Source organism: Pleurodeles waltl, chromosome 5 (genome assembly GCF_031143425.1).
Source record: "Pleurodeles waltl isolate 20211129_DDA chromosome 5, aPleWal1.hap1.20221129, whole genome shotgun sequence".
NCBI lineage: Eukaryota > Metazoa > Chordata > Amphibia > Caudata > Salamandridae > Pleurodeles > Pleurodeles waltl.
This window is the reverse complement of record NC_090444.1, coordinates 1,840,811,376-1,840,828,442: the sequence shown is the minus strand read 5'-3', so window position 1 is coordinate 1,840,828,442 and position 17,067 is coordinate 1,840,811,376. Positions and strand designations below refer to the sequence as shown.

Genomic DNA, 17,067 nt, shown 5'->3' with positions numbered 1-17,067 from the left:
CTAGAGTATATGGTTTGTGTTGCCCCTATCCCTATGTGCTCCCATTGCATTCTATTGTGACTATACATTGTTTGCACTGTTTTCTATTGCTATTACTGCTTATTTTGGTATTGTGTACATATATCTTGTGTATATTTGCTATCCTCATACTGAGGGTACTCACTGAGATACTTTGGCATATTGTCCTAAAAATAAAGTACCTTTATTTTTAGTATATCTGTGTATTGTGTTTTCTTATGATATTGTGCATATGACACCAGTGGTATAGTAGGAGCTTTACACGCCCCCTAGTTCAGCCTAAGCTGCTCTGCTAAGCTACCTTTTGTAGTGGGTACCAAGGGGTACTTACACCTTGCACCAGGCCCAGGTATCCCTTATTAGTGTAGAGGGGTGTCTAGCAGCTTAGGCTGATAGAAAAGGTAGCTTAGCAGAGCCGCTGAGGCTGAACTAGGAGACGAGTGAAGCTCCATCTGTGCCCATAAAAGCATTTCCAGAGGCTGGGGGAGGCTATTCCTCCCCAGCCCTAACACCTTTTTCCAAAGGGAGAGGGTGTAACACCCTCTCTCTGATGAAGTCCTTTGTTCTGCCTTCCTGGGCCAAGCCTGGCTGGACCCCAGGAGAGCAGAAACCTGTCTGAGGGGTTGGCAGCAGCAGCAGCTGCAGTGAAACCCCGGGAAAGGTAGTTTGGCAGTACCCGGGTCTGTGCTAGAGACTCGGGGGATCATGGAATTGTCTCCCCAATGCCAGAATGGCATTGGGGTGACAATTCCATGATCTTAGACATGTTACATGGCCATGTTCGGAGTTACCATTGTGACGCTATACATATGTCTTGACATATATATAGTGCACGCGTGTAATGGTGTCCCGCACTCACAAAGTCCAGGGAATTTGCCTTGAACAATGTGGGAGCACCTTGGCTAGTGCCAGGGTGCCCACACACTAAGTAACTTAGCACCCAACCTTTACCAGGTAAAGGTTAGACATATAGGTGACTTATAAGTTAATTAAGTGCAGTGGTAAATGGCTGTGAAATAACGTGGACGTTATTTCACTCAGGCTGCAAGGGCAGGCCTGTGTAAGAATTGTCAGAGCTCCCTATGGGTGGCAAAAGAAATGCTGCAGCCCATAGGGATCTACTGGAACCCCAATACCCTGGGTACCTCAGTACCATATACTAGGGAATTATAAGGGTGTTCCAGTATGCCAATGTGAATTGGTGAAATTGGTCACTAGCCTGTTAGTGACAATTTGGAAAGAAATGAGAGAGCATAACCACTGAGGTTCTGGCTAGCAGAGCCTCAGTGAGACAGTTAGTCATAACACAGGTAACACATACAGGGCACACTTATGAGCACTGGGGCCCTGGCTGGCAGGGTCCCAGTGACACATACAACTAAAACAACATATATACAGTGAAATATGGGGGTAACATGCCAGGCAAGATGGTACTTTCCTACACCAATCAGTTAAACTTCCTGTGCCAGTAAACAGTTCATGTGATCTTCTATAATGTAAGTGGTGCTCATATAAAGCACTCCAATACCATTGGGTTGAGTCTGCGCTATATTTCAAAAACTGCAGAAAAATGCCTTAGGAGGTCAAAAAAAAGCTTTAATATAAGGATGAACAAATAAACACCCATTTAGTGACTGATTTGTACACAGTGAAAGCAGAAAAGTTGAACTAATCACAGCTTCCCTGGTTAAACTGTGTGATCTTAGGCAAACATTTTGTTTCACCCAAACTATTTTTAGGGTTGAGCCTGCGTCGCATGCGCTTCCGCATGTATTTCGCTAGCGAGGAGCTTTAGGAATTAATAAGGACTCGGAGCCCCGTCCACGTGACCTCAGTGTCTTTCATTGGTTCGTGGGCTTGCCTGTTAGAATCTGCTTGATTTCATTAGTGGTTAGCCCTCCTCGAGCACATCAACCAAGTACAGAAAAGATACGAGGCTCGCTGTTTTCCATTCGGTTTGTGGACTACTTTTTCTCTATTTTGGCAACGCGATCTCGCTTGGCAGAAGTCGAGCGCTTTGCATAATATCGACCCTGTTACACGGTTAATTGCACTTTTTCCGGTTACTGAAACAAGTGCCGTAACCTGGCCGCAAAGCTTTCGAAGTGCCCAAGCCAGGGCTTCTCAGCTGACATAATATATTTGGAACATAACAGTACCAGAATATACCTGGTGTGTTGCTCTCTGATTATTAGTACAAATTCAGTATCAATAGCTGTTTGAAGTGTCCGCATAGTGACGGCTGTTAATAAGGGATTATATGTGGCCTAATGGCTAGAGAGCACCGACCTCGGAACTGGAGATTAGATTTGAATCCTGGCATCGGATCAACATCCTTTGATTCTGCGCAAGTCACTTACTCTCTCTGTACCTCTATGTCTTGTAAACAGTCGTGCCCTGCTCTCTTTGCACCACACATCTAGTTTTAACGAAGCCTTTTAGTTGCAGAACTACTGATACTGTATGCAGAGGCAAAACCATGATTAGGTAAGCTGTAGTGTCTGATATCAGCATTTGCAAGCCATGGTGCGGATAGCAGTTAAACAAGATTCCCAGTGGTTGCTTCTGCATGTCGGAGGTGGAAAGTTCATCCTGTTATTCTTTTAGGACAGTTAGAGGTCGCCATTATAAATGCAGGGGTTTAATTATCATAATGCGAGAAAAGGATAAAATGCAACAATGCTGTCTTGACATGAGTAGAAAAATATAACTAAACATACACGTGTTGACAAAGTGTGATTGTATAATATATTCTTTTTAGACATCAACAGTACCATTTAATGTATACATATGTTCAGATCTTCCCTGTGTTTGGGCCAGGCAAAGTGTTAAGAGTTGGAGATTGCTTACATGACAGTGTTAATGAAATAAGCATCATTTTAAGTGATTAATAACTACTGTCTAAAGCTTGCACTGTACACTCAAGAAGAAACAATACAAAATGTAAATGAGGGTAACCATGGTTCTACCCCGTGCTGGAATTGTAAAACATTTTCTCCGGGCCAAAGAGTGGCAGAGGAAAGAGGTGTAGCCATGAGGGCAGGGTCATGAAAAGAGGAGTCTGACTGTCAATTTACATATTTGTTTTAAAAAACATCTAATGGAATGAACTTCGCAACAGGGACCAATGTGACAGTAAATCTGTTTCAGCTTAATTGGCCACAAAGAGGCTGCATTTAAAATGTCTTACAGGGTTAAGACACATGCTGCACAGAGCTTGAATTGGAAATATAGAAGTGAAGGTACTCCTTGTTCCAGAGTACTTCTTTGCTGATGAGAAGTGCTGATTCCTTTCCAGTAAACCTTTCGAACAGCGCTGAGAAGTGCTGGTACTATCCCATTCAAATAAAAGAAGTACAGTGTAAGGAAATGCCTCCTTGGCATGGTTACCCCATGACTTTTTGCCTTTGCTGATGCCAAGTTATGATTTGAAAGTGTGCTGAGGCCTGCTAACCAGGCCCCAGCACCGGTGTTCTTTCCCTAACCTGTACCTTTGTTTCCACAACTGGCACACCCTGGCATCCAGGTAAGTCCCTTGTAACTGGTACCCCTGGTACCAAGGGACCTGTTGCCAGGGATGGTCTCTAAGGGCTGCAACATGACTTATGCCACCCTGGAGACCCCTCACTCAGCACAGACACACTGCTTGCCAGCTTGTGTGTGCTGGTGGGGATAATATGACTAAGTCGACATGACACTTCCCTCAGAGTGCCATGCCAACCTCACACTGCCTATAGGCATAGATAAATAACCCCTCTAGCAGGCCTTACAGCCCTAAGGCAGGGTGCACTATACCATAGGTGAGGGCATAGGAGCATGAGCACTATGTCCCTACAGTGTCTAAGCAAAACCTTAGACATTGTAAGTGCAGGGTAGCCATAAGAGTATATGGTCTGGGAGTCTGTCATACACGAACTCCACAGCACCATAATGGCTACACTGAAAACTGGGAAGCTTGGTATCAAACTTCTCAGCACAATAAATGCACACTGATGCCAGTGTACATTTTATTGTGAAATACACCCCAGAGGGCATCTTAGAGATGCCCCCTGAAACAATACCTGACTTCCAGTGTAGGCTGACTAGTTTTAGCAGCATGCCACACACCAGACATGTTGCTGGCCACATGGGGAGAGTGCCTTTGTCACTCTGTGGCTAGTAACAAAGCCTGTACTGGGTGGAGGTGCTTCTCACCTCACCCTGCAGGAACTGTAACACCTGGCGGTGAGCCTCAAAGGCTCACCCCCTTTGTTACAGCACCCCAGGGCACTCCAGCTAGTGGAGTTGCCCGCCCCCTCCGGCCACGGCCCCACTTTTGGCGGCAAGGCCGGAGGAGATAATGAGAAAAACAAGGAGGAGTCACTGGCAAGTCAGGACAGCCCCTAAGGTGTCCTGAGTTGAGGTGACTCTGACTTTTAGAAATCCTCCATCTTGCAGGTGGAGGATTCCCCCAATAGGATTAGGGATGTGCCCCTCTCCCCTTAGGGAGGAGGCACAAAGAGGGTGTAGCCACCCCCCGGGCTAGTAGCCATTGGCTACTAACCCCCCAGACCTAAACACACCCCTAAATTGAGTATTTAGTGGCTCCCAGAACCTAGCAAGATAGATTCCTGCAACCTAAGACGAAGAAGGACTGCTGACCTGAAAGCCCTGCAGAGAAGACGGAGACGCCAACTGCTTTGGCCCCATCTCTACCGGCCTGTCTCCCCACTTCAATAAAAACTGCAACAGTGACGCGTTCCACAGGATCCAGCGACCTCTGAAGCCTCAGAGGACTACCCTGCATCTAAAAGTACCAAGAACTCCCGAGGACAGCGGCTCTGCTCCAAAGAAGAAACATCTTTGCAACAAAGAAGCAACTTTTAAAGAACACACGTTTCCCGCCGGAAGCGTGAGACTTTGCACTCTGCACCCGACGCCCCCGGCTCGACTTATGGAGAAACAACACTACAGGGAGGACTCCCCGGCGACTGCGAGCCCGTGAGTAGCCAGAGTTGACCCCCCTGAGCCCCCCAGCGACGCCTGCAGAGGGAATCCAGAGGCTCCCCCTGACCGCGACTGCCTGCTTCAAAGAACCCGATGCCTGGTAAAGACACTGCACCCGCAGCCCCCAGGACCTGAAGGACCCGACCTCCAGTGCAGAAGCGACCCCCAGGTGGCCCTCTCCCTTGCCCAGGTGGTGGCTTCCCCGAGGAGCCCCCCCCTTGCCTGCCTGCTTCGCTGAAGAGACCCCTGGATCTCCAATTGAACTCCATTACAAACCCCACGCCTGTTTGCACTCTGCACCCGACCGCCCCCGTGCCGCTGAGGGTGTACCTTTTTGTGCTGACTTGTGTCCCCCCCGGTGCCCTACAAAACCCCCCCTGGTCTGCCCTCCGAAGACGCAGGTACTTACCTGCTTGCAGCCTGGAACCGGGGCACCACCTTCTCCATTGAAGCCTATGTGTTTTGGGCACCCCTTTGACCTCTGCACCTGACCGGCCCTGAGCTGCTGGTGTGGTAACTTTGGAGTTGCTCTGAACCCCCGGCGGTAGGCTACCTTGGACCCAACTTTGAACCCTGTAGGTGGTTTACTTACCTGCAAAACTAACAAACACTTACCTCCCCCAGGAACTGTTGAAAATTGCAGTGTCTAGTTTTAAAATAGCTTATTGCCATTTGTGTGAAAACTGTAGATGCTATTTTGCTAATTCAAAGTTCCTAAAGTTCCTAAGTGAAATACCTTTCATTTGAAGTATTACTTGTAAATCTTGAACCTGTGGTTCTTAAAATAAACTAAGAAAATATATTTTTCTATACAAAAACCTATTGGCCTGGAATTGTCATTGAGTGTGTGTTCCTTATTTATTGCCTGTGTGTGTACAACAAATGCTTAACACTACCCTCTGATACGCCTGCTGCTCGACCACACTACCACAAAATAGAGCATTAGTATTATCTCTTTTTGCCACTATCTTACCTCTAAGGGAAACCCTTGGACTCTGTGCATGCTATTTCTTACTTTGAAATAGTACATACAGAGCCAACTTCCTACATACAGGTACTGAATACCTAATAGGGCCTCCCAATTTAAAGCACTGCTGCTGCAGCGATCTTTGTGCGCCCAGCAATTTTCAGGGAATTCTAATAGCAATAAGCTAACTCTGGTGGGTAATGCAGGTCCAGGAGAACTCTGGGCCATATTTTTGGCTAGGTTACTCCGTGCAGCAGGTCTCCTTGCTGCACTGTGCAGCGTGACAGGGAAAGGGCAGGAATGTGCTGCATTTAAAAGAATACGTCACACTCCTGCCTTTGTGCCAGCGCCGGTTCTGTTTTCGCTAGAGAGACGCTTTAGGAATTAATAAGGGCTCGGAGCCCCGTCAACGTGACGTCAGTGTCTTTCATTGGTTCATGGGCTTGCCTGTTAGAATCTGCTTAATTTCATTAGTGGAAGGCAGGCATACGTCATGGCTTTTCCGGTGGTTAGTACTCCTCGAGCGCATCTACCAAGTACAGAAAACATACGATGCTCGCTGTTTTCCATTTGTTTTGTGGACTACATTTTCTCTATTTTCGCAACGCGATCTCGCTTGGCAGAAGTCGAGCGCTTCGCATAATATTGACCCTGTTACACAGTTAATTGCACTTTTTCAGGTCACGTACATGGTTTATGTCGCAAGAAAAGTCTGGTTAGGAGTTTACAACGCTATTAGCTCTATTACGAGCAAACGCAAGACCCATTGCATTGCAAATGCTTGTTTCTTTATTATTGCCACTGAGAGCACATTCAAATATGTGAGCTCAGACCACCAGTGGTAAAAAACTGCCACTTTCAACAAGTACTTCCTGGTGGAGTGCTAAAATGCTCCCCGTTATTGTCAAAGCTACATCTTAAAGTAATAAACAATTTTGAAGAGACTTTATCATATTTTATGTGATGTTTGTTGTATGATTTACATGCCAAATATTTCCAGGGCTTGGCTCATGCCTGGGCTCTAAGATGTTAACCAGACCTTTGACCCTGGCTCGGCTCTGCCTGTTAATTTGTTGGCTCTCCCACCTCCATATTAACGAACTGAGGCTTACTCTCAGAACAATGGATTGCCCAGGGAGGACCAAATTATGTGACTGCATTGACTAAATTATGCAGCAATAAAAAGCAAATTGTGCTGCCTAATATGACACTTTTTGTGATGGTATTACTTCATTATATTGCCATTTTTACAGTCCTACCACTGTATGTGCAAAGGTTTCACCTCAGTACAGACTTCACGCCCAAAGGTTAATTCTAATATATGCATGGAAATGAGTGAGTGCCTTGTGGCCTATGTTTGGACTATTTTGGTAAGAGTTGAAAGATATTAACCTTCTGAGGTGCAAAACCAGTGTTTAATGCAGTTAAAAGGCCAACAAGTTCATCTGATCCCTCTGAAAGCATCCTTCATAGAAAGAAAATATGACATGCACTTTGCAGTGCAACAGGGCCTATAGCACTCATAATATACTTTGCTAAATGCAACAATCATCTGGAAAGAGAAGAGTGGATGGGCATGGAGGGGTGGGCCATTAAATAAAATCAGTTATTGAACCTGATTACAGAATATAACTTCTTTCATTAAAGATTCTGATTATATCATATCCTGCATTATCAATGGTTTCAAGGCACTAAGAATTTTTTTAAAAAGACATTGACATTTATATTCTGTCAAATATTTATGTGACAGCACCTTTGGACTGACAAGGAATAGGAAAGCTCTATAGAAACACCAGTATAATAATACAATATAATTGTTGCTTGTTTATTTTTTAAAGGAAACTTGCATAACCTCTCCCTTGTAGTAGTTTAGAGTGTGACAAGGTACTACTGCAGTGTATTTGTCAATGGGGAGACATATGATAATGGAGCCACTCATCCCTGTTTATGTGTCCTCCCCAAGTTTTTAAATGACATCTTGCAAGTAGGCTGAAGAGAGGATGATACTGCAGGGGGCACAAGAAGCAATGAAAAAAACACAAAGCCTCCTCAACATTTGAAAGGCCTTTGAATGACCTGTGAAGTACTCAAACCCAGCTCACAGATCAGATAACGAATCCTCAGTGTCAGGGAAGCTGCAGCAGCCCAGGCAATGGGGGTTGCGAGCTTAGATTCAGAAAAGAATCAGCAGCCCAGTTTAAACTTCATTTGTTTTCAGTTCTCATGCTTTTAATGCACTGAGGATATAGGGTGACCATATTTTGAGGAGCAAAAACCGGGACAGGTCAGACATAAAAGAAGGACTAACGACTTTACACTCACTTTTATATCTGGGCTGTCCTGTTTTTTAGTGTAGCTTTGTGAATGTGTGCCTATACATGTGTGTGTTTACATATATATACATATATACATATACAGACACACACATTTACAAGACCATACATATGAAATTAGCTATGGCTTGACCTCCCACCCTGCACCCCCAACCCATCCCCACCCATCTCTCTCTGCCCCCAACTCCGTCTCGCTGCTGGGAGAAGACAGGGGATTGTGTTGCCTGACAGTATCAGATAAATTACTTAATTATTGCATACTTTGTAGGCGTCTGTTAAAGGAGAGCATACCTTTAATTTATGCTTCCCTAGATAATCTGACCTTTGTCCCAAAAACCGGGACTGTCTGGGGAAATCCGGGACGTTTGGTCACCCTAACTGAGAAACTAATGAAGTTTAAACAGGAACTGCATCGCTGTTTCGTCCTAAACTTCAAGGTCGTTTGTCCTGGTGTCCCACCTACTCTTGGGCCCCGTGTCCCCTCGCCTCTAAAATCTGGGGAGGATAAACCCCCTGCGTCCCCCAAAGTTCCTATGCCCAGGGATTTGTGTGTATGTGTAACACCCGTGTAAAGAAACGTGCCCCCCCTCCCCCCCAACTACAAAGTACATGGACTCCCCCCACCCCTCTCCGACTCATTCAGCTCTCAGCCAGGATACTGTGCTGGGGGGGGGGCTAGAGCTCAGGAGCCACCCGCACCCAGAGGAAACAGGGGCCTTTGTTACGCCACTGATGTGTGAGTATGTGTGTGACTGAAAGTGGAGGCCAAAGGGCGTGTGATGTAACTTACGCTACCCCTGGCATTTCCGTGAATTGACGCCCATGACGTCCACGTACACAGCGGCAGGATTTGGCGTTGTGACATAATAGTGCTGTCCGCGGGCTTCTAAACAGCGACCTGGGCACTAACATAGATGGACCCTTATATAATAGAGAGATGTCTCCGTTTCCTTTAACTTTACATATTGCGACTGTGTGTGTGTGGTGGGGGGGGAGCTATATCGCTCAGAAAAGGATTACTTATGTATTCAGTCTGTGGAGTATGGATGCTGGTGGCATTCAGAGAGTCCCTGTTGTAATTTCATTTTTGCTCACATGTACGAATGGATGACGCTGTTCACCATATCTCCACTAATGGATTCACTCCAATAAGCACTGAATGGACGAAGAATCCTGTAAAACCTTACCTGACTAGCAGAAGTCTACGGAATGTATCCAACGAGTTATTATATCCATCAGGAATAATTTCTTCCTCAGGAGCATCAGTGTCAAACCAGTTCCTCCACCCTTTCTCGTTTCGAGATACCTACGTATTACGGGAAGAGTAATTGAGTACTAGCGTTTATCAATGGAACTTTCCATGATCAAGCAATGAATACAGAGCTTAAGAGCACACATTTGAAGTTTACATTCCTACCACAGCTTTACATTCATTAGCCAAAATTGGAATCTCCTGGCATTCAAATAAATGATTTACATTTATTTTGTAATTATGAATATGTTGTAAAGTTACATCTCCAAGTTTAGTTATACTCCTGCCGAGAATCGTGCTGCAACGTATTTTTCCATTTGCAGATATCAGATAGAGCCCTGATTGTGGATTAGTCTTCGTGAAAGAATGTGCCATTGAGCCCTCAGACCATACGACATCCACGCCGCTAGAGAGTGTCCGCCAGATCAGGCCGCACCAAAGGTAAGCACCGGACACCTCTTTAACTGAGGACAACCAGCTCGGGAGGACAAACGGCCCTCATTCTGCCCATGCCTAGGACCTGGTGGTAGGGATCAGGCCTGGGCAGAAGAGGCGCAATATCAGCCTCCCTCTTTCATTTTTGTTGTACTTCGCAAAATAAATAAATATACAAATGAATAAACGAACAGGTTTTTCTTTTTTTCTGTGGGGAAAGTATTCTCCCTGCGGAGAAACTTTTTCCTGTACCCGCAAAATGCTTTTGGAGTGTCCCGTGGGCAGTTTAGACGCTATATAAGCAATTTTTTTAAAATTTTTTAACAGTGTTCCATCCCCTTACTTTGGCAGTGATACATCTCCAGGGCAATGTAACATTTGCCTCGTCCCCAATAGAGAACATCCACTGGGCAAATGAGTAGATTTTCTCCCACGCAAAATGGCAATATATTGGTTTAATACTTCTCCCTATGTCCCATGGATGCAGATTACTTTTGCTTTGAAAAGTTAGCCACGAGTCATTTTTTTAAGGTCGAGCCTCGGCAGCGCGCATGCGCTGTCTGGACAGGCATGCTGTATTCATTGTATGGGGTCACAGTCCGCCTACTGGCTTTTTATTGGTAAATCGGATTGTTCTTTAGAAAGGCTTGCTTTCTACTGGGTAATCTTTCTTCTTTGACCCTCCTTTTAGTTACTTGTTACCGCCCAGTGTGCAGGGACTAACTACAATATAGTTCCACCCAGTTTGTTTAAGTGTTTCTATTACTGCACTATTTAATCCTTTTGCCTGGCTTGTATTTTAGTATTGTTGTGTTATTTGCTTCGCCGTCTTTGATGTTTCCGTCCTCTTCATGTTTCCTCCTCCTGTAGGAAAGTACCATCTTGCCTGGCATGTTACCCCCATTTTTCACTGTATATATGTTGTTTTAGTTGTATGTGTCACTGGGACCCTGTTCACCAGGGCCCCAGTGCTCATAAGTGTGCCTGAATGTGTTACCTGTGTAGTGACTAACTGTCTCACTGAGGCTCTGCTAATCAGAACCTCAGTGGTTATGCTCTCTCATTTCTTTCCAAATTGTCACTAACAGGCTAGTGACTATTTTTACCAATTTACATTGGCTTACTGGAACACCCTTATAATTCCCTAGTATATGGTACTGAGGTACCCAGGGTATTGGGGTTCCAGGAGATCCCTATGGGCTGCAGCATTTCTTTTGCCATCCATAGGGAGCTCTGACAATTCTTACACAGGCCTGCCACTGCAGCCTGAGTGAAATAACGTCCACGTTATTTCACAGCCATTTTACACTGCACTTAAGTAACTTATAAGTCACCTATATGTCTAACCTTTACCTGGTAAAGGTTAGGTGCAAAATTACTTAGTGTGAGGGCACCCTGGCACTAGCAAAGGTGCCCCCACATTGTTCAGGGCCAATTCCCCGGACTTTGTGAGTGCGGGGACACCATTACACGCGTGCACTACATATAGGTCACTACCTATATGTAGCTTCACAATGATGGTAACTCCGAATATGGCCATGTAACATGTCTATGATCATGGAATTGCCCCCTCTATGTCATCCTGGCATAGTTGGCACAATCCCATGATCCCAGTGGTCTGTAGCACAGACCCTGGTACTGCCAAACTGCCCTTCATGGGGTTTCACTGCAGCTGCTGCTGCTGCCAACCCCTCAGACAGGCATCTGCCCTCCTGGGGTCCAGCCAGGCCTGGCCCAGGATGGCAGAACAAAGGACTTCCTCTGAGAGAGGGTGTTACACCCTCTCCCTTTGGAAAATGGTGTGAAGGCAGGGGAGGAGTAGCCTCCCCCAGCCTCTGGAAATGCTTTCTTGGGCACAGATGTGCCCAATTCTGCATAAGCCAGTCTACACCGGTTCAGGGGACCCCTTAGCCCTGCTCTGGCGCGAAACTGGACAAAGGAAAGGGGAGTGACCACTCCCCTGACCTGCACCTCCCCTGGGAGGTGTCCAGAGCTCCTCCAGTGTGCTCCAGACCTCTGCCATCTTGGAAACAGAGGTGCTGCTGGCACACTGGACTGCTCTGAGTGGCCAGTGCCACCAGGTGACGTCAGAGACTCCTTCTGATAGGCTCCTTCAGGTGTTAGTAGCCTATCCTCTCTCCTAAGTAGCCAAACCCTCTTTTCTGGCTATTTAGGGTCTCTGTCTCTGGGGAAACTTTAGATAACGAATGCAAGAGCTCATCCGAGTTCCTCTGCATCTCTCTCTTCACCTTCTGCCAAGGAATCGACTGCTGACCGCGCTGGAAGCCTGCAAACCTGCAACATAGTAGCAAAGACGACTACTGCAACTCTGTAACGCTGATCCTGCCGCCTTCTCGACTGTTTTCCTGGTGGTGCATGCTGTGGGGGTAGTCTGCCTCCTCTCTGCACTAGAAGCTCCGAAGAAATCTCCAGTGGGTCGACGGAATCTTCCCCCTGCAACCACAGGCACCAAAAAGCTGCATTACCGGTCCCTTGGGTCTCCTCTCAGCACGACGAGCGAGGTCCCTCGAATCCAGCAACTCTGTCCAAGTGACCCCCACAGTCCAGTGACTCTTCAGTCCAAGTTTGGTGGAGGTAAGTCCTTGCCTCACCTCGCTAGACTGCATTGCTGGGAACCGCAACTTTTGCAGCTACTCCGGCCCCTGTGCACTTCCGGTGGAAATCCTTTGTGCACAGCCAAGCCTGGGTCCACGGCACTCTAACCTGCATTGCACGACTTTCTAAGTTGGTCTCCGGCGACGAGGGACTTCTTTGTGCGACTTCGGGTGAGCACCGTTTCACGCATCCTCGTAGTGCCTGTTTCTGGCACTTCTCCGGGTGCTACCTGCTGCTGAGAGGGCTCCTTGTCTTGCTCGACGTCCCCTCTCTCTCCTGGTCCAATTTGCGACCTCCTGGTCCCTCCTGGGCCACAGCAGCGTCCAAAAACGCTAACCGCACGATTTGCAGCTAGCAAGGCTTGTTGGCGTTCTTTCGGCGGGAAAACACGTCTGCACAACTCTACAAGGCGAGAGGGATCTGTCCTCCAAAGGGGAAGTCTCTAGCCCTTTGCGTTCCTGCAGAAACCGCAGCTTCTTCTGTCCAGTAGAAGCTTCTTTGCACCCGCAGCTGGCATTTCCTGGGCATCTGCCCATCTCCGACTTGCTTGTGACTTTTGGACTTGGTCACCTTGTTCCACAGGTACCCCAGATTGGAAATCCAGCGTTGTTGCATTGTTGGTTTGTGTCTTTCCTGCATTATTCCTCTAACAAGACTTCTTTGTCCTTAGCGTAACTTTAGTGCACTTTGCACTCACTTTTCAGGGTCTTGGGGAGGGTTATTTTTCTAACTCTCACTATTTTCTAATAGTCCCAGCGACCCTCTACAAGGTCACATAGGTTTGGGGTCCATTCGTGGTTCGCATTCCACTTTTGGAGTATATGGTTTGTGTTGCCCCTATCCCTATGTTTCCCCATTGCATCCTATTGTAATTATACATTGTTTGCACTGTTTTCTAAGACTATACTGCATATTTTTGCTATTGTGTACATATATCTTGTGTATATTTCCTATCCTCTCACTGAGGGTACACTCTAAGATACTTTGGCATATTGTCATAAAAATAAAGTACCTTTATTTTTAGTATAACTGTGTATTGTGTTTTCTTATGATATTGTGCATATGACACTAAGTGGTACTGTAGTAGCTTCACACGTCTCCTAGTTCAGCCTAAGCTGCTCTGCTAAGCTACCATTATCTATCAGCCTAAGCTGCTAGACACCCTATACACTAATAAGGGATAACTGGGCCTGGTGCAAGGTGCAAGTACCCCTTGGTACTCACTACAAGCCAGTCCAGCCTCCTACATTGGTTGTGCAGTGGTGGGATAAGTGCTTTGAGACTACTTACCACTCTTGTCATTGTACTTTTCATAAGAGAAAAATATACAAAACAAGGTCAGTGTGTGTACACAGTGCTAAAAAGTTTTGCATTTCCTCTTTTCACTCTTTTCTAAAGTGCTGAAAAGTACTTCTAAACTTTCAAAAAGTTCTTAAAAGTTTAAAAAGTTTTTTTCTGTCTTTCTAAAAAGTTCTGAAAACTTTTTTCTCTTTTTCTATCACTTTAACTCTCTCTAAAAATGTCTGGCACAGGCCAAAATGTTGACCTGTCTAAGATTGCATATGATCACCTTAGCTGGAAAGGAGCAAGGAGTCTGAATAGAGAGAGGTTTGAGTGTAGGGAAGAATCCTTCCTTAGAACTGTTACTTAACATGCTTAGAGAACAAGATAAGGCTAAAAGTGCCCCATCTGTTGAAAACGTAGCTAATGGTTCTCAATCTGATCCAGGGACTCCCCCAGGTAAAGGTTCAGGAAAGAAACTTCTTAGCCTTCCCATTACAAGACAGTCTAGCATAGTTGGTACTGAGGTGGAGTCACATCATACAGATGATGTGCTCTCACATTACACTGTCAGCCAAGCTGTTAGGGTGCCCTCTGTAAGGGACAGGTCTCCTTCTGTTCATTCCCATCATACCTCTGTATCTAGAAATGTCCCTCCCACCAACCCTGATGACAGAATGTTAGAGAGGGAACTCAATAAGTTGAGGGTGGAACAAACCAGACTGAAGCTTAAAAAGCAACAGCTGGATTTGGATAGACAGTCTTTTGAACTAGAGAAGGAAAGACAGAAGTTGGGTTTAGATACCCATGGTGGCAGCAGCAGTATTCCCCATAGTCATCCTGTAAAAGAGCATGATTCCAGGAATCTGCACAAGATAGTTCCCCCTTATAAGGAGGGGGATGACATTAACAAGTGGTTTGCTGCACTTGAGAGGGCCTGTGTTGTACAGGATGTCCCTCAAAGGCAGTGGGCTGCTATCCTATGGCTATCATTTAGTGGAAAAGGTAGGGATAGGCTCCTTACTGTGAAAGAAAATGATGCCAATAATTTCCAAGTTCTTAAGAATGCACTCCTGGATGGTTATGGCTTAACCACTGAACAATACAGGATAACGTTCAGAGAGACCAAAAAGGAGTCTTCACAAGACTGGGTTGATTTCATTGACCATTCAGCGAAGGCCTTGGAGGGGTGGTTACATGGCAGTAAAGTTACTGATTATGACAGCCTGTATAACTTAATCCTGAGAGAGCATATTCTTAATAATTTTGTGTCTGATTTGTTGCACCAGTACTTGGTGGACTCTGATCTGACCTCTCCCCAAGAATTGGGAAAGAAGGAAGACAAATGGGTCAGAACAAGGGTGAACAGAAAAGTTCATACAGGGGGTGACAAAGATGTCAACAAAAAGAAGGATGGTAAGTCTTCTGACAAGGGTGCGGACAAATCTAAAAATGAGTCTTCATCAGGCCCACAAAAACACTCTGGTGGGGGTGGTGGGTGTAGGAAAGTACCATCTTGCCTGGCATGTTACCCCCATTTTTCACTGTATATATGTTGTTTTAGTTGTATGTGTCACTGGGACCCTGGTAACCCAGGGCCCCAGTGCTCATAAGTGTGCCTGTATGTGTTACCTGTGTAGTGACTAACTGTCTCACTGAGGCTCTGCTAATCAGAACCTCAGTGGTTATGCTCTCTCATTTCTTTCCAAATTGTCACTGACAGGCTAGTGACCATTTTTACCAATTTACATTGGCTTACTGGAACACCCTTATAATCCCCTAGTATATGGTACTGAGGTACCCAGGGTATTGGGGTTCCAGGAGATCCCTATGGGCTGCAGCATTTCTTTTGCCACCCATAGGGAGCTCTGACAATTCTTACACAGGCCTGCCACTGCAGCCTGAGTGAAATAACGTCCACGTTATTTCACAGCCATTTTACACTGCACTTAAGTAACTTATAAGTCACCTATATGTCTAACCTTTAACTGGTAAAGGTTAGGTGCAAAGTTACTTAGTGTGAGGGCACCCTGGCACTAGCCAAGGTGCCCCCACATTGTTCAGAGCCAATTCACTGAACTTTGTGAGTGCGGGGACACCATTACACGCGTGCACTACATATAGGTCACTACCTATATGTACCTTCACCATGGTAACTCCGAATATGGCCATGTAACATGTCTATGATCATGGAATTGCCCCCTCTATGCCATCCTGGCATTGTTGGTACAATTCCATAATCCCAGTGGTCTGTAGCACAGACCCTGGTACTGCCAGACTGCCCTTCCTGGGGTTTCTCTGCAGCTGCTGCTGCTGCCAACCCCTCAGACAGGCATCTGCCCTCCTGGGGTCCAGCCAGGCCTGGCCCAGGATGGCAGAACAAAGAACTTCCTCTGAGAGAGGGTGTGACACCCTCTCCCTTTGGAAAATGGTGTGAAGGCAGGAGAGGAGTAGCCTCCCCCAGCCTCTGGAAATGCTTTGTTGGCACAGAGGTGCCCAATTCTGCATAAGCCAGTCTACACCGGTTCAGGGACCCCTTAGCCCCTGCTCTGGCGCGAAACTGGACAAAGGAAAGGGGAGTGACCACTCCCCTGACCTGCACCTCCCCTGGGAGGTGTCCAGAGCTCCTCCAGTGTGCTCCAGACCTCTGCCATCTTGGAAACAGAGGTGCTGCTGGCACACTGGACTGCTCTGAGTGGCCAGTGCCACCAGGTGACGTCAGAGACTCCTTGTGATAGGCTCCTTCAGGTGTTAGTAGCCTTTCCTCTCTCCTAGGTAGCCAAACCCTCTTTTCTGGCTATTTAGGGTCTCTGTCTCTGGGGAAACTGTAGATAACGAATGCATGAGCTCAGCCGAGTTCCTCTGCATCTCCCTCTTCACCTTCTGATAAGGAATCGACCGCTGACCGCGCTGGAAGCCTGCAAACCTGCAACATAGTAGCAAAGACGACTACTGCAACTCTGTAACGCTGATCCTGCCGCCTTCTCGACTGTTTTCCTGCTTGTGCATGCTGTGGGGGTAGTCTGCCTCCTCTCTGCACCAGAAGCTCCGAAGAAATCTCCCGTGGGTCGACGGAATCTTCCCCTGCAACCGCAGGCACCAAAAAGCTGCATCTCCGGTCCCTTGGGTCTCCTCTCAGCACGACGAGCGAGGTCCCTCGAATCCAGCGACACCGTCCA

At 46.5% G+C, this 17,067-nt stretch overlaps 1 protein-coding gene across 1 annotated transcript in view; it reads right to left on the bottom strand.

Moving 5' to 3' along the window:
• DNAH8 (dynein axonemal heavy chain 8) overlaps positions 1–17,067 on the bottom strand; it is a 9,979,189-nt gene that overhangs the window by 1,042,096 nt on the left and 8,920,026 nt on the right. The window contains exon 78 of the mRNA XM_069236651.1: positions 9,492–9,610. Within this exon, the coding sequence (XP_069092752.1) occupies positions 9,492–9,610 (119 nt within the window). The remainder of the gene's footprint in view (positions 1–9,491; positions 9,611–17,067) is intronic.